Raw genomic sequence first — 23,726 nt, 5'->3', positions numbered from 1 at the left:
TTTTTTGCCTTTTTCTCTCTGTGATGTTGTGGATCTACAGCCTTTTAAGGATTCAAACAAAGGCGGTTCAAGGAATAAATGAAAAACTGCAAACAGGCCAGGGATTGGTTGTTCTGGCTGGTTCGGGTTCTGGTTCTTAACGCAACCCAAAGTGTCCATTCTTAATATTGAGGACGTTGCAAGGGCTCCCTCTTGGATATGCACAGGGGCCAACAACTAGTGCCTGAAATGGGCCAGTACTCACCAGTACTGAGAACCGTTACTCCTAATTTTTGTCCACATGAGTACTCCGACCTCTAATTGTTATAAACAATACTGATAGGCTGATATCCAGTCTATGGCTGATAGTCATTCCAAAATAGGCTTCAAATCATAATTTATTGGGAGAAATCAAGCAATTATATGTAAAATCAGACATTCAGCACCTCCATGTAGCGCTAATGGAATAATCTTTGTTTTATAACTACATCTGTAGACATGGTGACAATGCAGTTAAGAGAATGGTAGTTGAATCAGTCCCCATAGAGCGAATAGTGGACTATTTGGGGTCACCCCTACAAGACAGAAAGTAAATATATCCAATATACATGTATTGATCATGTCATGCAGCTGCTAAATTAGGGTGATGGCACCTTTTATGGTCCAATTCAAACAGGCACTGCCCACAACCTAACAAACACAAGCCTTGGGCTTTTGCATTACTAACGGACACCTTCTCACTTGTGTGGTACAGTCCATGTGATGAGTATTACAAATGACCAAGACATAGCAAAGCACATATTGGGATCATGGCTTTGCTTGTTGTTCCATATCTCTGTTGACAATAAATAAAGTGCCCGAGGGGGAAACCGTAAAAATTATAAAGCAGCTGCGGTCATCAGTGGTTATTTCAAATTGGTTTTTTATAATTTATAGTATCAAAGTGATTCCTTGACTGAGAATTGCACATGAAGGAATTTTCTCCTCCTACATAAGCAGCTCGAACCTGCCAGACCAGATTCCTTGATGCCAGTAATAGGGCAATCAAGCCATAAGCTATAATCAATATGTAGTTGGTACTTAAAATATGTTTTTCAGTACAATCATGCACTGTATTTGAACAAATTCCCTTTGCACACACACACACACACACACACACACCAGCGGCCCATTTCAACCCAAGAACTCATCTTTAAATTTGCCACTCTTCTATCTCTTCCCTGTCTATCCTTTGCATTCACAGCGACTCTCTTAATTAAAAAAAGAAAAAAACACCTTGCCCTGTTCAATCCATTTATCTCCTTCTTATCACTTAAAATAACAATGACATGTCCATATCCAGCAAATCCATAGCTAATTCCTCTCCCCCTGCAACCATTGTGCCCCCATTGATGAATGGTCTTCCTCGTCCGGCGGAGGGACCCGGGAACCAATCAGGTGGCTCTCATCGGGGAGGATCCCACCAGTTCACCGAGGTTAATAACATTCCACATTATTACTTACAACCCCGAGGATTAGAAGGTTCACAGGAGCAGATTCCTCATTGCAAATAATAATCTCTAATTCCCAGCAGCGTCCTCCTGGCCTCTCAGGTGAAAGGCCACCACGCCATCTCATCTCTCCCACAGGGGGGCACAGAAGAAAAAGACTCGAGCGGACCCCAACACCTACTGAAAGTGGTATTCATCTCTTTTATCGGTGGCACTTGTAAAATAAATATAAGACCCCTCCTCTCCCATGTCTTTGAAACCAACCCATTTTAATGAACGCAACCTTTCATTCCCCTTTTCTATGAGGTGTGCTCCAGTCATGATGTTGATGGCTCCTGTGGGCGCCCTGCTTCACGCTGAGAAGTGTTATGTCACCTTGATGGGAGTTGTAGGATTACAGATTATTCTCATTCTTGCTCATATAAGTAGTTACTAAAAGCTCCCATGCCCCCACCACTTCCATACATAAACACTTTCTGTCTTTTATAGCAATAAACACCCCCCACACTTTTTAAATCCCATTACTTTTTTTGGCAGCTTGCTGCCTATGGTTTAAACTCAACTGGGTGTAAAGTGTCCAACATTAACTGTCACCTGCATGGGAAACTTTTTGCAAATGCTGATGGTGCTTTAACAGAAATTAGGAAGGGCACCTGTAGGAGACAGGATTGCCGTAAAAGAAAGAGCTTTCTAAACGTGTGTTTAGAGCAAGTAATTGTTCTTTTCTCGACCTATTACAGCCAATGTGAACGAAACTCTTAACACTATAATCTCATCCGACTGGAAAATCTGCTCACTTTTCTGCAAAAAAAGGACTTTCAAAGTCAACACAAGATGCAGTTATTCTGTGAAATGCATTTATTTTGCCTTGCTGTGCCCCAAAGGGGTGAAATGCATTAAAAAAAGACATGACGCAGTCTTTTTCTTCACGTGCAATTTCAATTGAGATTTTAAGTGCCCTCAGATGGAATTGTTTACAGGGTGCCAATCATGTAATGGCAACACAAGAAATAGAGGGATTTCTTGTATTTTTTTATGTATGCACCAACCATCAAGGCAAATTACTTGTAAGTGTTACTTACGTGGCAATAAACCCTTTTATGATATCTGAAGGACAGTCTTTTAACAGGACCGGTGTACATGCTGTCTTCAAACACATGCTCAATCTTAAATATGCTTTTTGTTTTGGAACGAGAAATATCAAGCAACTTTGAGGGGATCTGAATGCTGTGTGCGCTGACTGTGTTCATGATGTGTATGTGCTGTACGCTCGGGTCTGCACATATTTGTGTGTGTGTGTGTGTGTGCGTGCGTGCGTGTATTTTTGTTTGTTTTTTGTGGAATAGATTCATCTGTTTGATCTTTGTTGTTTATACACAAAGAATCTCGGTACTGTAGCAGCCCACGGAACTCAACAGAAATAGATGGCATTTATACGCTCTGTATTCTAGCACCACCACCCTTCAAACTCCCCCCCCCCCACAAACACACACACACACACACACACACACACACACACTACCATCAACACAACCATTTACTTCCTCACCGACACACACACTCCCACTTCCCTTTGTCTCTCCCTCATTATATCATGTAGGCATGAACAAAAATAAAACGGTGAATAATGGTTGCATTTGGAAAGCAGCAGAAAAGGCAGGCAGGTATTCTCTTTCCAACGTGTATCAAATGGATGGATAGCCGAGATGAAACAAAACCCAATGCTGTCATTTGAAATAAAATAGGAACATGCCTGCAGGGATGTGTGTGTTCTCCCTGTGTGTGTACAGTACTGTATTTTGGGATTTTCTGACTACGCACCATCAGCCAGATATGAGCGGTGGTTTTTAAAACAGTTGAGCCCAGCTGGGATGAGTAACTCCTGCATTCTTAAAATGCTCCGGATGACTTCATAAAAAGGCCTATGACACCAACTTGGACACATTCAATAAGCTTTTTTAATTGTATTTTTTTGCTGACACACACCCCACCCACACCTCTTTATGCTGCTCTAGAAGACCCAGCAATGAGGTGTCAAAAATACATTTAGAAAAAGAAAAAAAACACTCACGGAGGTTTGTGGCCCTGGAAACAAAGTGCTGCGAATGCATCCCTAGGGCCTCCTCCCCTCGATACTGCTCACCTGGACAGCCGCCCTGCAGCACACTGGCAACGGCCCTGTCACACACACACAGACAGAGGGAGGAGAGGCGAGAGACAGAGAGACAGTGATGGATGAGGGCTGCAGACATGAGGAACTCAGCATACCATGGCTAATTTAATTATTTATTTGGGCTTTTCTGCTGCACAGAATCTTTCCATGAACCTTTGAGGGGCAGCCAACTGGTCAGAGGATAAATATCTCTAATAAATTGGGAAAATATTTTGTTTCATATGTCCTGTTTTTGTTGTTGTTGCTGCACATACACTCCTACCTATTGAATTACACCGTGAAGGTATTTAGGGTCTTTCTCACTTATCTACAATCATACCAAATGGAGTGAAAGCAACTGCCAGTCTGATAGGAGAGTGGCTCTATTGTTATGCTATAATATAATAATGGATGGATAGACTGGAGTGGAGGGAGCACGCAGTATCCACTTTTTTCCTCATGAAGAGTCTCAGTACATGAGTTGCTCTGGTTGCCAAGGAACCACAGCCTGTGTGTGATACATAAGCAGTGGTGTTATGTTGCTGCGTTTCTATGATTGATTCGCATTACATGAACCTTGTGATGTGCACAGAGACAGATGGGCGAATGAACGATACGTTGCGCGCCAGACCGCTGCGTGCGTAGGCTACTATTGCAACTGTCTTTGTAAACAAGCCCACTGAGAGAAGCAGTCAGGCGGAAAGGGAGAGGAAGAGAGAAAGAAAGAAGACTTACCTGGACATGTTCTCTCTTTGAGGCCGGTGCGCCTTTTCGAGCCCCAATTTGGTGAAAATCCCCACAAGAGCCATAATGGCCACTACTCCACATATGATGTAAACAATTAAGTTCGTCTTGTCTTTGGTGCTGTCGTGGATCTTGTTCATTTTTTTGTAGGGAGTCTGTCCGGTCTTCATCCACACCGGGGTGTCATAATTTTTACAGGTGCTTTGATCCAGCCGCGAGTGCTTGAAGGAGCAGCAGAAGCGGAAGCCACAGGTGCCGCAACAGTACAGATAATTGCCCGTTTTGCAGATGAACGGGGGGTCCCACTGGCCCATCACGTCGTAGTAACCCCGACATTTGTCCTCCGTGTGCGGGGTCTCTTCGGACACGCTCTCCTCCTCCCTTGAGCCGTTGGAGGTGGCGATCATTACGAATCCTCCGAGCAGTCCCGGCTCCCCGTCAGCCTTGCACACAAGAGCCATAAGTTTGAGCAACAAGAAGCCGAGGAGAAAGTATTTCCCTCTCATCGTGCTTTCTCCTCCGTTCAACTTCACACAGAAACGAAAAGACTTGGAGAGAGGAAAAAGGGCGCGTGGTCATGATATGCTGAAAAGTCCAGAAACACACATCCAAATAGCAACGCACCGTCATCCGTGCCGATGAACATCTTGATTAACATATCATTCCGAAAACCACAACCCAACCGCGGAGAATAAAAGCAGTCGCCGTGGTATGAACCTGACTTGATCTAACACACTGCTCTCCAACGCGCGCGCTCTGCAGCGTCTTCCCAGGAAGGCATTGATGCAGGCTCAGATTTGGTGTTTTTCAGGAGCGCATCACTTTACATATCCATCGGTGCGCTCTTACGCACAGGAGTAGGCAGAGACACAAGCCGTACCGAGTGTGAGAGCACAGTGAGCGAACAGAAGAGCCGAGGGTGGGAGAGCCTGGTGCGCAAAAGGAGAGGAGGAGGAAAACATGGGTAGGGAGTGAGACTGCGAGGGTTACAGAGGGAGAGAGAGGGGGGGGGCGGAGACACACATACACACACACACACACACACACACACACACACACACATACATACACACACACACACACACACACACACACACACACATACACACACACACACACACACATTTGGATATTTTTACTTTATACTCTTTCCCAACTGTATGTATTTAGTATCTAGATATTTATATTTTCAGTTTTTTAAAACGCTATATATTTATTTTTGTCACTCGACATGCTCTGCAAACCCATATAAGCATTTATTTATTTGAATTCATATAAATAATAACTCGACTTTTCCAAGTTTTTTTTGTTATTGTTTCTGTGCTGTATTCTTTTAAGCTGTGAACTTTGAACGTATTTTCGTACTACAGTTTACTGTGATATGACAACAAAGAAATCTTGAATCTTGAACTCATTTTATTGGGAAATATTATTATAAAACCAGAATACCAGTGGAGCCGACAGCCGTATTCTTGTACGCACCCTGCGTATTTTTGGTTTATGTATCTCTGTTGCCGTTTTCTGGGAGACATTGTGACACAACTGTAAGGATTCTCAGCACTGTTTTGAGTTGTTTAATAATCCGATTAATGCGAGCACTACTTTACTTTTGTCACCGACACGTAACTGGAACCTTACATTGAAGCTTAGACTAGGCTGCAGATCTGCGAATAAATGGATCGCCGGATCCAAAGTTGCACAGCGAACTGGACGCGTCCGAAACAAGCTCACTATTTCGCCCCTTTTTAGGCCTGGATGTATTCATTTTGTTGAAAGGAACTACATACATAACTACATAATAACTACATAATGTGTGACACTATGGATGTTGTGTGAGAACGTGTGCGTGTGTGTAATTGTGTGTGGCTGCCTGTGTGTGATGTATTCTGCATGAAAGCTGCGGCGGCCGGGTCTTGTGCGTAAAATCCTGTCCGCGCCTCTGGGATTACGCACATCACCATTCGGTCTTGTCATTGAGGAAGGGCGTGGGAGCCTTTCCTCCCTTTCTCACTTCAGTCGTAGGTTGCCATTGTTTTGGAAATCGTAACAGCACTAGTGTTACAGTAGACAGTGGCTGGCACAGATTCTAAAGCTGGGAATGCATTTTGAAAAAAGAGCCCTTCAACAAAGATGTGGCTGCAGTAGGCAGAGCCTACTAGATCCCTGGAGACCTGTGGAAAACAGGAAGGGGTCTTAAGCAGTGAAGCTCATCAGATCCCGCTCCTTTCCGTTCAAATGTGTCCAAACCAAACTATATACGCTGAGATAAGTACATTCTCAGAACAACGGATATAGTGATTGATGCATGTCAGATAAAAAAAGCGAAAAGCCTTATTACCAAATAGTATCGGATAATTAGACAATTATATATACTATTTTCCAAAACACTGATGCTTTTTAGCATATAGGCCTACAATAGGCCTAATATGTAAGCAAAAAACTTTGTATAGGAGTATGTTTCATATTTAGTGGATATCTCAAGTGCAGTTGTTTTGTCAAACAGGGGATGTGTGCGGAAAAAACACAACCTCTTTCATTTCGTGAAGCTGAAGAGCAATCGAATTGTAGGATGATTTCCCACTTGCAAAACCTACTTTTATAAACCGGTAACACAAGTGGTCTGTGTTAATTAATATTGTGCTTACGAAGCATACATCTAAAGGACCTTCAATGTCATTGGAACTGTGTGGATGAAGTGAAACCGAGCAAAAACAATAATTAACACTTATTCTGATTACGTGTACTTAGGAAATATGAAAGGAAAAAGGTAAGCAGTTTCTGCAGTAAGATCAAAGGAGGATGAGTGGAGCATGGTGAACTCAAACTACCTCTCTCCGTGGTGCTGAAAGCCCTCTGCCTCTGTCCAAGGTTCCTCTCTTTGTGTTAACAAGGGGCTGTTATACAGTATGTCAGCCTAATATAGCAAATATATGGACTTCCGGGAGTTTTTAACATGAAATGCAAAATGATCTGAACTACAGGCGTTTAGTTTATAAAGGTTTATGCTACAGCACCTGAAGATAAAGTCTATGGGCCTATATTTGTGTTAGGGAAGCCTGCATGTTGTAGCCACACTGGGGGCCGCTGCAGCGAAAGTCACACAGACTCACCAACAGGCAGTGTAGTCGATCACCGAGAGTCGCCAGAGTCAGCGGCAGCTGGGACGACCCGACAGTTACACAAACCTGTTCGAAGGCTCAAGTCGCATATTAACCAGTTCGCTCGGACAACGCTGTGACATTTGAATCTTATGGCTGGGAGTGAGGATATCTTTCTCAGGGCTGAACGTCGGACTTTCAGCGGGCTGACTGAAGGTAGCCTACTGTCATTACCTTATTTAGCCCCGCCGGGGTTAGACAGCTTATACATGCTAACGCGTTAGCTAGCTAACTCTTTCTAACTTAGCTAGCTAGCGAGCTAGGTGTTCCACGGGTTGTTGTTGCTGGCTGTAGGTTAATGGACTGACAGTTCAAACACAGTCACTTGGCGGCTTTTGTGTAGCTTTGTTTTAATAACCGAGTCACTGTTGTCAGCCATAGCAAGGCTAGCTCGCTAGCTTGTGTTTACAAAATAAAAGCGTGGGAGTAGTGTTGCGCTAGAGTTACGTTAGCGTCAATGAATTAAGTCAGTGCAGCAACACATAACTCCGTTTTTGTTGTTGCTAATACTTAAGCCTACTAATAATGTCTATAGTTATAGTTAATAGTTGGTTGTTACGAACATGGGCGGATACTTCAAACTTTTTTTTGGTGCGGCGGGGGAAGGAGTCTACTTTGAATTCAGAGTAAACCTAATTTGTTTTAGTTTAAGCATTTCTGAGGAGGGGAACATTGTATATTGTCACTGTGGCAGACCCCGTTGATTAAATTCAACTAAAAAAGTTTCATAACTAAAGTGGTGCAGCCCTGCAGTCATGACAGTCAAGGATTTAAAGCATTACAGTAATCATCTGCCAGCTGATTTATGATTAATTCTCCAACGAGGTCCAATGTGTCCATCATGTTGGAGTTCCCTGTATTTGTAGTTGCTGCCATCATTGTTTTGTGTGGCAGTGAAGACGCATTCAAATGCAACAAGGTCACAGGTAAAGTTCAACTGTTGGAACAGGTGTGGGGTTTAAAACTGAACTACATCACTTATAATGATCATATACTATCTAATACTCACACAATAAAACAGAAATAGCTGCCACCACCCAAGCTGATGTTTCTCATCTGTGATGTTGATGTTTTAGTTGTTGTCGACAACCGAAAGTTAAAAAAGAAAAAGCTGAATGGACTTTCCAAGTTAGGGTTAGGTTAGCTTTTTTATAGTCTTTTAACTCAAGTCTGTTTGGTTCTTTGGCACTACTGTAGGAAACCAGTTAGCACAAGGGAACTCAAGGAAAGAAATTGAAATGTTCAGGATTTTGTTATTTGCTGCAAAAGCAAGCATCCCGTGTGCTTTCATCTCAGATGATGATTAATTTTGTTTGGAGCGCACAATCTGCCACCTGAGAAATCTCTGCGATTAATGTTTGAAGTTGTGCTCGACCAGCGCAGCCACACAAGGCTGCTGCCTCTTATCTCCTGTCATGGGAGCTTTGTCGGCTTCTGCAAGTTCTTTATTTTTATTTTTTTCTCCATTATTTGTCTGTGAAATAGTTCACACATCTGACTCCAGAGAGAGACATTGTGCTGTAAAGTATGCTCAGTGTAACAAAAAAAACTTTGCAGGATTTGTGTGAGTGCGCCTCACAGCTTTGGGAAATCTCAACAAGGCATCCAAAGAAGATGAGGAATTTCAATAAGCAAACACTCAAGCTGGGACAAGATGTGCTGATGAGAGGTGATCTGGTCTGCATTCTCTCAAACATTGTGATGCTGATGGACTGCCATGGACTTATGAGATAAAAGCAAAGGGAACTTAACTTTTATACTACAATTGTAGCTGTTCAAATTCAAAATCCATCATCAGTTCTCACTGTGTAGTCCTTTGTTGAGACCAAGGTCTGGCTAGTTTGGACTGAAGGCATTCTAAAGTGATTTGAGTGAAAACATGATGCTGATAATCCTAAAACTAGAATGTGTTCTCCTTCTTGTTATTATTAATGTCAATTACACCGGCGAGATCGTCTGTAAGCGTTCGCTCGCCTGGTTCCTAGGAGCAAGACGCTCTTTGCCGCTCTTTCTTTTCCTATCTTTGTTCAAGTTTTTCTGGAAGACAGTATAATCATACAGTCATTTAGGAGAGCGACACATAGAGGGAGTGTTACACACAGAGGATGCTGAACAGCAACTGTAGTAGTCCCTGCTGAGTGTGTGAGTGAGGGGATTTGCACAGAATCTAGATCTGCAGACTCTCCACAGTGACAGCAGTACTGCTTACACATCCTCCGGATATGAAATAAGTGGGGGCAGAAACTGTTTACACCTGCTCTTTGCATCTGTCCATACACGGGCAAGAAGAGGGACACTTTTCATATCACTTTGCCGGTCCCCTTTTTTTCTTTCGTCCGTCATGTCGAACCTTGTCATTACCGTCAGACAAGCCGTGTCGAGTGTCCGCTTCCGTTCTATACATGGAAAGCCAGGAACACTTTTTCTGGTTAATGACTATTTGAGGGTGATTAGAATGTAGGGCCCTTCTGTTACACAATATCAGGATTATGTAAAACACTTGTTCTTTGCCATTCATGCTCAAACGCGTAGCTGTTTGTTAATTATTTAGCATTGATTATTCATGGAGTGAGTATCCAAAACTTTGACATAAAGTCGTACGTTACATCCTCCATACGTCCAAATCACAGCACTTTACCCTCAAGAAAACACACCAGGCTTTCTACATCACGCTTTCACAGCAGGCCTAATCCCGCTGAATGACTAATGCTGGGATGACACTTAATCACTAAAGCTTTCATGTTTTGGCTTGCCACAATGTGCAGTGTTCTGTGAAAGCAACCTGTGACCTCGACGTATTGTCCCCTATTGAATGCAAATTCACAAATTGTAAGGTAACGTTTACAGTATTAATTGCCATTTACTCATGTGTTTGTCCTGCATAAAAATCTAAATAGTCTATAGTATACTACTTGCTTTTACACTAAGTACTCAAGCTGTAAAGACAGACAATTACATTTATTAAACTGTACGATAATCCAAAGTGAGTGTTGTTTTTTGCTCATGTAAAACACTTAGGAACCTTTTATATACAGTGTTGCTCATGAGTATAGGAACCCCTGCTTAAGTGGACTGAAAAGACGAAGAAAAAAACAAATCATCTTTTGGAAATTGATCTTAATGCCTTAATAAAAAACAAAAAGAGGAAAAATCCAGTCTTTACGGACAAGTATTTTCTTTGTGAATGAATAATGTATCTGAAATAAATAAATGATCTTTCTTAAAATACAGGGGACATAAGTATAGGCGTTATTATTTCTGACTTATTTATACTATGCATCCTGATATCTTGAATTAAAATGCCCCCCCCCCCCCCAGGTTTTCACGTCACATTTTGGTATCACCTCAGCTCACTTGGAATCTCGACTGAGGTGGTACTAAAAAAACTTACCTTATAGCAGGTACCAGGGACATTTTTTTTATAATGGAAAACCCAAAAAGCCGAGCAGAGAAGAGGTGAGTTGAGCAGGTACCATGTAGTGGAAAAACGTCATTAGGCCGCTTTCATACCAATAGTTCTGTAGCTATTCGGGGGGGGGGGGGGGGGGGGGGGGTGGGGGGGTGAAGGTGCAACATTGTTGCATTTTTCATACAGTTTGGTTTGCTTTCACCGTGCACTTTGTCCAGCGCACCAAACATTGTGAACAAATGTCACACAGTCAAAACGGTCACTGGTCTATTAGACAGACTATCCGAGCAAATCTTACTGACACTTCTGGTCTGCGAAATAATGGAGCAGCACCAAAATTATAACATCTTGGGCTTTTCTGGTTTTGATTTAGTGTTTCTAATATTTTAGAAGAAGGCGAGGAATAGAAGCAGCTGACGAGACGGCGGGCCCTGATGAGAGAGAAATGTTGATGTGTTGTCACACAGACGACCAGCGCTTTAATATCATAATAGGTTATGGATTTTAAAGTAATCATCTCTTAAATTATATTACATGAAAACCCTATTTGCACAAGACTGGTATTACTCATCTCATTTAGAAACCCCCTCTCCTGTGTCTGTGTTCATATTCGTACGGGACAAGTGAAGTCTGTGTTTTACTCATATGTTGTAACATTATCTCCTGGATGTGATGTGCCAGGTCGAAATTCCACGATAGTATATGCACTGTACCTATTATTTGGGTCGGATTGCATTCTCACCTAAAGTAAACTCTAGCGCGCTTGGACGTGAACCAAGACCTACTGTTTTTCAAGCGGACCAGAGTTCTGGTTGTTCGGTCCGCACCAGAGTTGGAATGAGCTTCAAAACCACACCAGCCTAAACAAACTAGACTATCCAATGAAACGCTCCAGGGCTGGGTGAAAAGGGCTCAGGTAACACACATGAGCCGGTGCCGCAGGCAGTTTTAAATGAAGTAACATCGTGTCGTGGTCTTGGTAATAACTGGTGTCTGTCTCTCTCCATCCGTGTCTCTTCGTGATCCAGATGCAGAGCGGGAGTGGACGGGACCATTTTGCTTCATCCAGGCCGCCGACCCCCAGCTCGGGCTGATGAAAGCCTGGAGGGAGGGCGACTGCGACGGCGGAGGGGACGAGTGGGCCGAGGAGGTCGAGCTCACCAAGAAGGCCGTGGAGGCGGTAAACCAGCTCAGACCCAGGCCCAGGTTCATGGTGCTGTGTGGCGACCTGGTCCATGCCATGCCAGGTAGGGATAGAACACATAAAGCACAGCTGCACAGCTCTTAACCCTGTGTTTCTCGGGTCAAACTCGACCTGTTTTCACCGTTTGTTATTTTAGAAATGTATGTTTCTTTCAACCAAACTGCCCAAAGTAAATGGATGGCTTCCATACAACATTCTTCACAGGTAAAATGATTGATTACTTAATTGAATTTTGGGTGTATTATTCCAAATAAAATATTCTAAAATAAATTAATTCCCCTCCTCTCCTCCACACCACCACCCCCACAATAAACACACGGTAATTTAGCACATTAATTCAGTGGTGGTAGCAAGTCTGCTTTGTTAACCAATGTGCAAGTTAGTGCAAGAAATTAGTTCAAAAGAATAAACTTTGACATAAACCAGTCTGTGATCTCCTCATCATCCTCTGATCTTAAATATAACTCAAAGAAAAAACAGAAAAAAGAGATAATCTTCTGTTTTGACCCGGAAGGACAACAAGTTTGACAAATGGTCAACTGGAAGACGACACAGGGGTTAACAACCTTTAACTCCGTTTTGTAGAGGGTTTGGGTCTGCCGTCTCTCCACATAGCGAGCTTGTGGTTGCAGTTTTTCACCCGGTAAAGTCTTTGAGAATGAACAGATTTCTTACTAGGCGTCCTGCTGTTGCATTGTGATGAAACACTGTTTTGAAGTACATTGCTTTTTTTTTTATTATTATTTCTCTTGCTGAACATCGAGATACTTTCAACTTGTCTGAGCAATAAATACATGCTGAGGTCTGAGGGCTGTGAAGAAACGACAACAGCACATGCTTACTAATGAAAACAAGCCACAGCAGCGAAGAGAGGTTCCCACGGACAAACAAGATACCGGCATCAACAAGTGGAGCTGCCAATTAAACGCCTAATGTCGGAGGACATAATGTGAACTCACAGATGTCGGTGGCGGGAGTTTAAACTCCGCACAGCCTCTTTTAGTGAGACCAAATGACACAGCAGTGGTCCCCCGTGCGTTATCTCATGGCATCTGGTACATCACAGCCTCATGCAAATGCCGCACTTACTTCAAAGTGTTTGAAATGGCTCTCTCAAGTAACAAATAACCGCAAACTATATAGAAACACAAGCTGTGATTTCACGCACTACACGCCGCCTCACCAGTCAACTTGCTTGATGCCCCGTCCGAGTTCAGCCCTCCCAAAAGCTGCGTGTTGACAGATTTAGGGAATCTGACGTCTTGTTTTTCATTAAAGAGATGAAAAACATCTCTTTCAAAGGACGGTTCTCAGCAAAGTTAGAAAGGATCATCAACCACCACCCCCCCAAACACTGTTAAATGATGAACTATTCCTATACTACACTATCCGCCATCAAACATCAAGTCACATCCTTTATTCTTTCTAAAACACCTGTTTGAGGTTTGTGAACCAGTGAACATTCAAGTTTTCCTTCTCATGTTGTGGCGCTGCTTTCTGCATCTATACACACAATATTCATTTCAGTCAGTAGTTCTGTTATGAGTATAACGTGACCTGATATTTGATACAAACAGTTTGGATCTGGAGAAATTGAACTTCTAGTGTAGACTAGTGTTTTGGTTCACCCAGATCAACGGATCAGCACCAGCTGATCTATAAATCTATTGATCTATCTAGTGAGCCATCTCCAGCTTTGTACATGTAAATGCTTCAGCTCATGCTGAAGCAGGTTTGTACAGATGCAAGAGGTCAGTGGCAAAGTTTGATTTATAGTACAATTTATAGTACAATGTGGCATTTCACCCAATAATGGCACCACCATAGCACTAGATGGATGTTTTGCAGTGCTCACACTGCACTGCTTCTTTGATATATTCTTCACAACAGTTTGCATTCACTTTATGATGTAGAGCGACATAAGGCTACGCGTGTTAACAATAATAATAGCAATAATAATACCAGCAATGTTGCAGTACCGTGCTTTTCACAAGCCGGCCGCAGGGGGCTGGCATGCAACCGCTAAAACCACTATGTTAATGTTTGACTAGGCCCTTCTTGTTTTACACTTTAATGCCAGCAAACTCTGTGTCCGTTACTTATCATGAGATGATCGGGGGACTAAACTACCGCCACGTTACACTTCCCGCCGCAATTGCGGAGCTGACTTCCACGAACCGACTGTAGCGACTGTCTCTGGAAGGCGCCGTTTTCTTCCGATCTCGTTAAAAGCGACGCAGTGATCGGCAGCATCAGACACCCGTCCAATATGAAAACAATAGGAGGGTAAGATACATTGTTGGTAATCTTTGTTGGACAGAGTGTATTTGAAGTTAAATGAATTCATAATGGTAAAAAATGTTAAGAAAGTGGAAATCAGCACCCGCTAGTGGCCAGATCAAAGAGGGCATTTAACAGATGAGCGCTCTGACGGCTGCTTGAAAGCTGTGGGGATAGGGAGCTGGGCCTCCAGGTTGTTTTTTCCCTGTCCGATGATTGGCACATGTATGTGTATTTGCATGTTGGACGATGGAGCAATTCCAACTCACCATACTTATTGTGTCTTAATCATATACCCTATGCGTAGATCTATAGAAGTAGAGTTACATTTGGTTGAGCTTAGTGGACATGGCTTTGCAAATGTGTGTTACTAAAAGGCAAAAGATCCATGGATCACTTTAAAGTAAAATGGCTGCAAAGTCAGATACCACCGGGTGATCCGGGCGAGCACTGATATCTATATGCACGACGTTCCACTTCCGGGATTGCCCCGGTTACCTTTTGAATTCTAAACTCTGGTGGATTTAGGAGGACTATGGTTACCTGGTCCACAGATCTCTGCAGGGTAAATCCAGACTGCTAACTAGACTAATCTGGACTAATCTGTCCAATCTGAGTTTTTACATGATCCAGTTTTTACAAGTTTCTTCCCGAGGTTATTTTTCAGCGATATCTGTGGCTCTGTCCGGCGCTTAGCACCGCCCATGATGATTGTGATTGGTTTATAGAAATGCCAATAAAACAGACAGCGCTGTGAAAGAAGGTCTGGCAATGTGAGACTATCTTCACCGTTAACAATCTCCATGGGGAAACTTGAGGTATGAAACCCTAGCAACCCGAGCTGACCAATCACAGTTCTTGCAGCCCCCATGTGGGATCTCTGTAGCTGCTGTGAAGCCTAGTGGCCTTTTTGAGGAGGCACACATCAGCTATGTGCTCTGTCTCTAAACCGTAACTAATAATCCCCAATAACCGAGACTTACTGTGACCAATAGCTGAAAATGCACCAACCAACCACGCCCCAGCCTTTACCTGCAGCATATTGGCTGCTTCGGAGTGCTGCAAGATGAACTTTTCAGTTTTCAACAATAGATTATCATTTAAATGTACCACATATCTGTGCTACATCAGTTATTTGGACCATGATATTATTTTGTAAGGTGTAGGGGTCAGACTTATCAGCAGTGTTGAAGCTGCCTCTGCTCTCTCTGCTTCCACTGTGGGTTTTACTGTTTGACCTGCCCAGCATGAGATGCCTTTCTGATTAGGCAGGAAAGCTGCTCCGACATGAGCCATTATGCCAATGTCACATATATTTGTCATAACTGCAAAACAGGACAAGACCGACTGAAACCATTTAAATGTCATGCTTTTTTTGCCTGTCGTATTGGATTCCAAATAGGCATGCAGTGTAATCTGAGTCTCATGGTGCCGATGCGTCTGTCATTTCTGAGCCTCGGGCAGAAGTGTTTATTTGGGACCCCTCTGTGCAGCCGGTCGGGGAGGTTTGTGATGATCTGCAGAATGAATGCATGTATGCACCTCAGGAAATAGTGGAAGGAATTTGACCAAAATACGTTACAGAAAGGATGAGTATGATAGGCGACATTTGGTGTTTTGTTTTACCTAGCGCATCTTTACACAATCTAGCAAGTTTTCCAACCTTCCCTATACTGCGTGCATAGCTGCAGATTAACAGATATGTGTTGTTAGCAGAAGCCGAGCGGGCTTTCTGACACTCATCAGTCTTTAAAGAGAATGGAATATGTCTGATATGTATTGATTAATGCATTCTCAGCCGCCCTCCGAGGCAGTCCTAATCTAATTAATGCACTCTGTGAAGAACATCAGCTTTGGGGGGGTTCAGCAACAGAATATTTCTCACTGAGGTAGGATGGAACATTAGCCCTCTCTGTTTCCCTGCCAGAGTCTGTAAACACTGAACTCCCCTATGGCAGCAGCTGATATTTATCTATGAAAAAGCACAGGCCTTTGGACGATTCTCAGGCAACTTTCGTTTCTGTGCTGCTGAGGAGGATTTTGGCTATTGATTTGACCAGACGCACTTTAAATTCCTGTCCAATTCAAAAAATCTATATAAAGATAGCAGCTGGTGTGTTTTCAGATGCTGCAGCTGGTTGTTAGAAAAGTTTGTTCTCTGTTCAGTTTGTAAAGTCTAGTTTGTAAAAATCCTAGCCCCTGTGACAGCATGCAATTTCTATCTATAGAAAGCACCTGGTTGCTGTTAGCATGAATTGGCAAGATTTAGCTTTGTGAAGTGGTTGCAGATGGAGAATTCTCGGCCTATTTATTCACTCATTTGTGAATAATCTCCAACCGTACTGAACGCTGGTTTCGCTCCATCATTCTCATACTGGGAGTTAGACATGTTAGATGTCTTGGAACCAGGACAGCAAGCCGACATCTTTTGCCACAGTGGCAGCTGGTTTCCCCATTTCACCAGATGCTTTACTGTCTCGCCAGACAAACAGATTTTCAGAAAAGAAACGGGTTTGGAAATAGTTGGTTACCTCCAGAAATGGCCGGCCAAGCTTAAACAAAATAATCATCCTGCTGCTCATGTCCCACCTCGTTTGGAACCGACACGCTGCTTTTGACTCATGCTGTATACAATTGTGCCTTTTTCTATCTGTCTGTCTGTGTCTCTTGTTTTCGGCAGTGACAAAAATATAATTATTGCCAACCTGAAAAAACAAGCCAAATAATTCTACTTATAAGTCAAGGACCTTTTAAAGCTGTAGACAATTATACTCCTGTGAGGACTTTGACTGTGTAGCTTGGCAAGCATTAGTGTCAAGCGGATGCTTTTATTTAAGTAATGAAATGAGTGACTACAGAGTGGTGTGCGTTTGTCTCAGTGTCCAGCTGCCTGATTTGATAACAGGGTAAGAGGAACAGGCTGGCAGGACCCACTGCAGAGTTAATGTTCATCAAAAAGAGCCACAAGCCCCCAACCGATGCAAAAACTACCTTTGCATGACAATTAGGGAGTAGCATGAGGTGACTGGCTGCCTGGCCTCGAGGAATGGCCACAGAGAGAGAAAAGGAGTCAAACCCGTCTCTCTCTCTCTCCCCCTCCCCCTCTCCATCTCTGCATGTAAATGTCTGCCAGTGTGCCCTTTTACATGTTTGTGTGGATCATGAGGAAATGATCGGGCCTTGATGCTGATTTGAAGAAGTTATTGAGCTGAATATTTAATCATACTGTATGTGTGCAGTATAAGTGTGCAGTATGTCATCTGGAAAATGTCTAGGGTTGGCCCGAAATGCTTTTGGCCAGATTCAATTCTTTCAAGATACATTGGTGCCGATTTTATTTATATTGCGATTTTCATTTATAGCAATTCTAAAAGTTTTGTGATTTGATTGTATTGAGTATTGCGATTTTCTTTTCCATCTTTAACAAAAACAAAAGCAGAATAAAACACTTCTAGAGAGACAACATATCATGAAACATTTCTAATAACTAATAATATTTTTCATATGTTAGACTGACGTTTATTTTGTAAAGACTTTCATAACATGGATTTTCTGCTTTCAATCTGTTTTGCTGGAAACGGATATGATGTTGCCCTGTTGGCGGTACTAAGATAAAACATATTTAGGGGAAATTATTTTTTTAATTATTTAAAAAGAAATTGATTCTGGGGTATAGAATCAACTTTAAAAATGGTTGCAAACATTATCACAACACATACAATTTTAAGTTCTTTCCCCTATAACGTCCTTGGCCCCTGTTTCTAAAAAGACTCGAGGCAAACCAGTCACATGCAACACAGGTTTGTCACAGAGCAACTCTTTCCTCCCTGTCCTCTTTCTGTTTTGGTGAGATCGACCCCCACTTTTAGCTGTACGGCGACAGTCATGTACGCTCTTTGAGTATGTCTCCCCGTATCATCTAAGAGTCTTGCTTTACCTGTCGAAGTATCCTCATCTCCACGACGGCACCGTTAAAAAAACTAAATTTGGTGGCTTCCATTTCCCCACATCTCTCTGCCGTCTCGCTCACATCAGTCGCTTTCATAGGTGGAGATCTATTTCAGATGCACTGCGGGACAGTAGAAAGTAGAAACAAGGGGTTTAAAGCGCAGGGCCTTGGGGACCTTTAAAGACTCCGGCGTCAGCCCCGGTTATCGTCAGCCCCAACAGAGCAGGTTGTGTATGCCATCCTCATTACTCGCCGTGTCCGTCACTTGCCTTGCAACTGGGCTGCTGCATCAGAAGGGAGGAGGGAGGAGATATTATAGCCGGAGCTGCCACTTCTGTCTTAGGCTGACATTTCTCCTTAAACTGTGTATTTACAATACAGAATGAATGGGTGGCGGCCAGGGGAAGCTGGCTGTCAACTGGCATTGTCAACACTGCTGCCTGTCGGCGACAGGAAATTGGCAACTGTATTTCTGTTCCCACGGATTTCACTCTCGATCTCTCCTTCACTCACACATTCTGCTTTCCTGTCTGTCCCTTTCCTCTCCATCTTTCTCTCTCATTTGTCTGTTCTCTTTAGGAAACAGCTGCGGCCTCACACCTCATACCTTATTTTGACAACCTTCATTTGCAAGTCTCACACCGTACACAAACAATTGTTCTGGCCTCTGATGAATGTATTTCAAGCATTTATGTGGCTTTATTCTAGTGTGGAGAAAAACAGTTTTTTCTTGTAATTATTTCTGGAAGCCAGATTAAAAACAATAATAAGGTCGTCGTGGTCGTCAATGATTTTAATCACATAAGATGGAGTCAATCACCCTGATTGACTCAAAGGCTTTCCTTTGCATCCCACCACAGTGGTTTAAGGTCATGCTTCCTAAAGAAATGCTGGCCAGAGTCTGCTCCCACAACATTGACTACGGACTTCTTCCACCGTGCTAACACAGCGTCCCTCTTTCATTCCTTCCACCAGCTTCTTGAAAAGGTCAGCGTTGCGATGTTTGTCCATATCCAAAACCCTGTTTCATAAAAAGAAGGCTTGTGCGGCCAGATTTGTTCAGTGATGGAGCAGGCGCACATGTACTGGGAGGTTTGTTCCTCCACGCGGAGGGGTAGGCTTTGAGTCCGACCTGTGGCGATTTCCGGCACGTCTTCCCCCTCACTCCCCCCCTTTCTCACCTAGCTGTCCTGTCAAAAATTATAGATAGAAAAGCCCAAAAAGTATTCTTAAAGAGGGCTTGTTTCCCCTTCTTTTCTTTCGGGCACGCATCTCTACCGCAGCCTTGCCAATTACTCTTGACTAGTTTTTGGCTAGTTGATTTGTGAACAGTAAGCGTAGCAACACACACAGCGGACCGTCAAATATGATGTTGACATGACCTGTATCAAATTGGCAATATTGTCATTTTGGGAACAATAGTGGAGTATTGGTGTGCATGTAAACGTACTCACTGTGTCATCCAGACCTTTACTCATAGATTGTTCCTTGATCCCAATTCCCTAGTCTCGCCTCCAATCCAAAGTAACCCCCAAGAGACACTTTCTAATCTCAAGGTCTTCCTTTAATCTCCCCTCTCCCCCCCCCTTTTTTTTCTCACTTATTTTCAAAGCTGACAAATGAAGAGGATAAAGAGTGTGGGGAAGGGGGGGGGCTCAATAGAGAGATGATTAGATTAGAGAAACATGCTGGACTTAACACTCTCCTAATGAGCCCTACAGAGGATCCGAGCTCTGTCTCTGAGGGTTCGTAAGGGATGTTACGCTTGATACAGCGGGGAGAAGTATTTGTGCAGATCTGCATGACAAAACTCCTAAAGGTGAAGTTAAGGTTACCTCGGGACTTCCCTGTCCCCTCTCTGTCACTATTGACACCTGTTTAATTGCCGTTGAGGGCAGATCGAATGGGATACTGAAGCAGAGGAAGGGAGAGGATGAAGACTGCCTTGGGAGAAGTTGACGAAGCTCGTTTGAATTTCTTTGTAGAGGGGTGTGGGTAAGCACGGAGCTTTGCTGTGTGTTTATCAAATGGGATCGCCCAGTGGCTCGTGCAGTAATAGTTTTCTTTAGGGGTTTGGGACTACCAAGGGATGTAGAAGTTTAGAAATGCCTCTCGGTTACCTTTTTTATTCTTCATCAATTCAAAATGGCCCAGGAGATACACACATTCATCAGTGTGAAAAGATCCTCTTAGATCCTGTAAGACAACTGTGGTAAATATCAGCATAAATTCCTCCGTCCATCCATCCATATAACCATCTATCCATTCGAGCATCTGAGTCCAGGTCACATAATAAGGGAGCCCCGATGTCTGTCCTCCAGGGAGATTGCAAGGCATTCCCAAGCTAGATGAGATATGTAATTGTACCTTTTAAGTTGGATGTGCCTGGAAAACCTCTACAGGGAGGCCTCCAGGAGGCACTGATGTACTTACTCAGAAGTCAGAAATGCTTGCCGGATTGATGAAAAGTTTCAGACTCCCCCTCTCCACACTACTGAAACTGGGGAGGCTGCAACTGATCATTTCTGCAATTTTCCCAAAACAGACAATCTAACATTCACGCCCACTTCAGCCAAAGCCACATTCCCTGTGTGTATTCACACTTACCGCCACTAACTGCCACTAACTGCCATTAAAGCTGATTCTTCTCGCAGCGATTGACAAGGTGTGTGGTGAGAACGTTTGCCGGTTCTCCCTGAAGACCTCTTTTTTGACATTCTTTACACAACTAGGCTAACTCTGTCACTTGTCATATTAACAAGCAAGTGCATAGATGTCTTCAAGGAGAAACCGTCTGAAATGCGCGCCGGCGGCAGCTTTTCACCCTACATTTGAGTTTGGCCGTTTGGAACAGATTTAAATACTCGTCAAGGCATACAAACTACTTATCTTCTAGCATAACCACATCCCTTTTCAGATGCACAAACCACCCGAAATGACTCTTTTCAACGTGAAGGAGCTCCCCTCTAATGTCTGAGCCCATATGGACTGGTTACATGCAGGATTGCAGGATTTCATTATTTCAGTTATTTCCCAAAGCTAATAGGTGAGAGTTGAAATTTAGATCAACTGGTCAATCCTTAATCTTTACTGCGATAGTCCCACAACACCTGCAATACCGCTGATGCAAGTGTGCTATGCGGTGCTCATGACATATTGAATTTATGTAATTTAGGACAATCCGACTTGGAAAAACATTCATGGCGGTCCGCCATGATAAAATCAACATAGAGGAACACTGAAACCATGTTTATTCATGCCAGAATCATCATGATGTCTACCATGGTGAACAACAAATATAAGCATTAGAGGTGGCACCAAATAGTTGAATATTCGATGCTTCAATCCAAGAAGCCTGATTCGACTGCCAATCTCACAGTGGAATCTTGGCTGAGAGGCGTAAAGCCCCAGTTCCAACCAACGGTTCGCGACGAGACAAGTTGAAACTTGCAACAAGACAGTGTATCATCTTCATAGGAACAATTCTGTGCTTTCGTTCTTGCTTCCGAATTTCAGGCCTGTTTTGTAGCTGGATATATCCTTTGTCTAAATGTGAATGGTGCTGTTATTTACAGTCAAATGCATTCTACAGTTGCATTTCTAGTGATGAAACAGCAAAAACAACGTTAAGTTTCAGATCACAAAAATTTGGCACACATTTTTACTGACATAAAGGAGATCAATACTGCAAGTATAGGAGGTTGAGGTTGGCCAAAAACACAGTAGAGTACATTAAAGGAAGGAAATATATATATAAAATACTCCCAGGTACCTGCCTTAGGGTCAGCTTGGGACATCTCTAGTTTTATGGTGACAGTTTACAGGACATTACAATTTACTGTATCTGCGGGGAATTTCATCGCTAACAGGATTGATTCAGCATACTGTAATATAACAGAGATGTGTTTGTGTAACTTTGTTGGGTACATTTAATTTGACTCCATCCTAGCTGCCACCTTGTCCTAAACTAGGCCAGTGCAACATCAGCAAAAACCTGTCAGTGCCAGTGCATGCTCCAGTTAGTCACAACCTTAGAGGTCCCCCCCCCCCCAACGTTGAAAATACAGTTGTTTAAGTGTAGAAAATGTATGTGGCAGCAAGAACCCCACACACCGAGGCCCGTGTGCAGTCTCGACTCTCGATTGAGAGAAGTGCTTACAGTGTTGGACAGGCTCAACGAGAACTTGCCAAAGTCTCCTGTCAAGGTTTGAGAATCACAGTGTTGCAATCTCATTAAATGAACAAGGCCTTTCAGTCAGAGCCACGGAGAGAGTGGAGAGCAGCATTGTGTTTTTTTATGTTCGTATACCCTGTAAATATAGCTTGTTCCAAAAGAGGAAAGCAGGGCGAGAAAATGTATGCATAAAATGTTTTTTCATAAAATGTTGCCTTACGTACCTACCTGCAGTATTTTATTACTCTTTAGTGCATGCTTGAATTGTATCTGTTGCCAAGCAAGTGGTCATTTGCACAGTGTTGAATGACATTATTAGCAGTGGTTAAGGGTAAGTACTGATATGTTGCCATGCCCATAACCACGCACTATTAATGTAAAGCAAGGTGTCACAAATGCCGAGTAATGGGGTGCTGTATGGTTAAGGATGGGTTGAGTTCTGTAGTATGATTTATGGATATTGCTTTGTTAGCGGATGGCTGTAGTTGAGGGCCGGCAGCTGGATGTGTGAATCAGCGCAGGGTTTGTTAGCTACCAACCAGCTCCACTGGAGCAGCTGACACATTCCCTTCTAGGTTTATCCAAGCCTGGTTTATACTTGGAGGAACTGACCTCACGGGAATAGAAACAAGACAACTACTAAATGGTTCAGATGTGTTGAAATTGAATTGTCTGTAACAGCAGGGTGAGTTGAGAGCTAGCAGCTGCATCAATTGCCCTAGCTTTTCAAATGACAAATGTCATTAGTGCAGCTGCTTTTGTTTGTACATAATTGTGCCAGCGGTCAAATATTGTAATGTGGAATAATAAGTCCACATTGTCGTGGCACCATTTCTACCAAGATTCTGCTTTAAATTGTCAGCTTGCCCAAAAACTAAGCCAGATGTTTAGTTTTTTCACAAACTGGTCATCCCCTGTTTAAACCCTTGCTTATGGCACGGAACTACTATTTGCTTAGAACTAAATCTACATCATTGCAGTATCATTACCATTACTATACAACCAAAACAAATGCACCTTCATGCTATTCCACCACAATGCTCAAAATGGACTTTTGTGACAGTTGGCCGAATTTCTGTTAAAAAAAGTGCGTTTTGTGCATGGATTTTGTAATGTTTGATAATCGCTTTGTGCACTATACAAGGCAGCCATTGCATAAATGTAATAGTGCACTCCAAAGGGTATTT

General features: G+C 43.0%; 2 protein-coding genes across 4 annotated transcripts in view; one reads left to right on the top strand and one right to left on the bottom strand.

Moving 5' to 3' along the window:
• Positions 1 to 5,321, bottom strand: part of shisa9a (shisa family member 9a) — a 51,454-nt gene extending 46,133 nt beyond the window's left edge. For 2 of the 3 annotated variants that reach the window (XM_034860587.1, XM_034860589.1), the window contains exons 1-2: positions 4,357 to 5,321; positions 3,541 to 3,647 (exon numbers count right to left, since the gene is read on the bottom strand). In XM_034860587.1, coding sequence (XP_034716478.1) covers positions 3,541 to 3,647; positions 4,357 to 4,871 — 622 coding nt within the window. In that variant the 5' untranslated portion in view covers positions 4,872 to 5,321. The remainder of the gene's footprint in view (positions 1 to 3,540; positions 3,648 to 4,356) is intronic. The other variant, XM_034860588.1, reaches the window with a different exon arrangement.
• A 2,124-nt stretch (positions 5,322 to 7,445) lies between these two features.
• Positions 7,446 to 23,726, top strand: part of cpped1 (calcineurin-like phosphoesterase domain containing 1) — a 46,857-nt gene continuing 30,576 nt past the window's right edge. The window contains exons 1-2 of the mRNA XM_034860724.1: positions 7,446 to 7,679; positions 11,961 to 12,179. Of these exons, the coding sequence (XP_034716615.1) occupies positions 7,616 to 7,679; positions 11,961 to 12,179 (283 nt within the window). The 5' untranslated portion in view covers positions 7,446 to 7,615. The remainder of the gene's footprint in view (positions 7,680 to 11,960; positions 12,180 to 23,726) is intronic.

The sequence above is a fragment of the Etheostoma cragini genome, chromosome 21 (genome assembly GCF_013103735.1).
Source record: "Etheostoma cragini isolate CJK2018 chromosome 21, CSU_Ecrag_1.0, whole genome shotgun sequence".
NCBI lineage: Eukaryota > Metazoa > Chordata > Actinopteri > Perciformes > Percidae > Etheostoma > Etheostoma cragini.
This window is presented reverse-complemented; position numbering and strand designations above follow the sequence as displayed.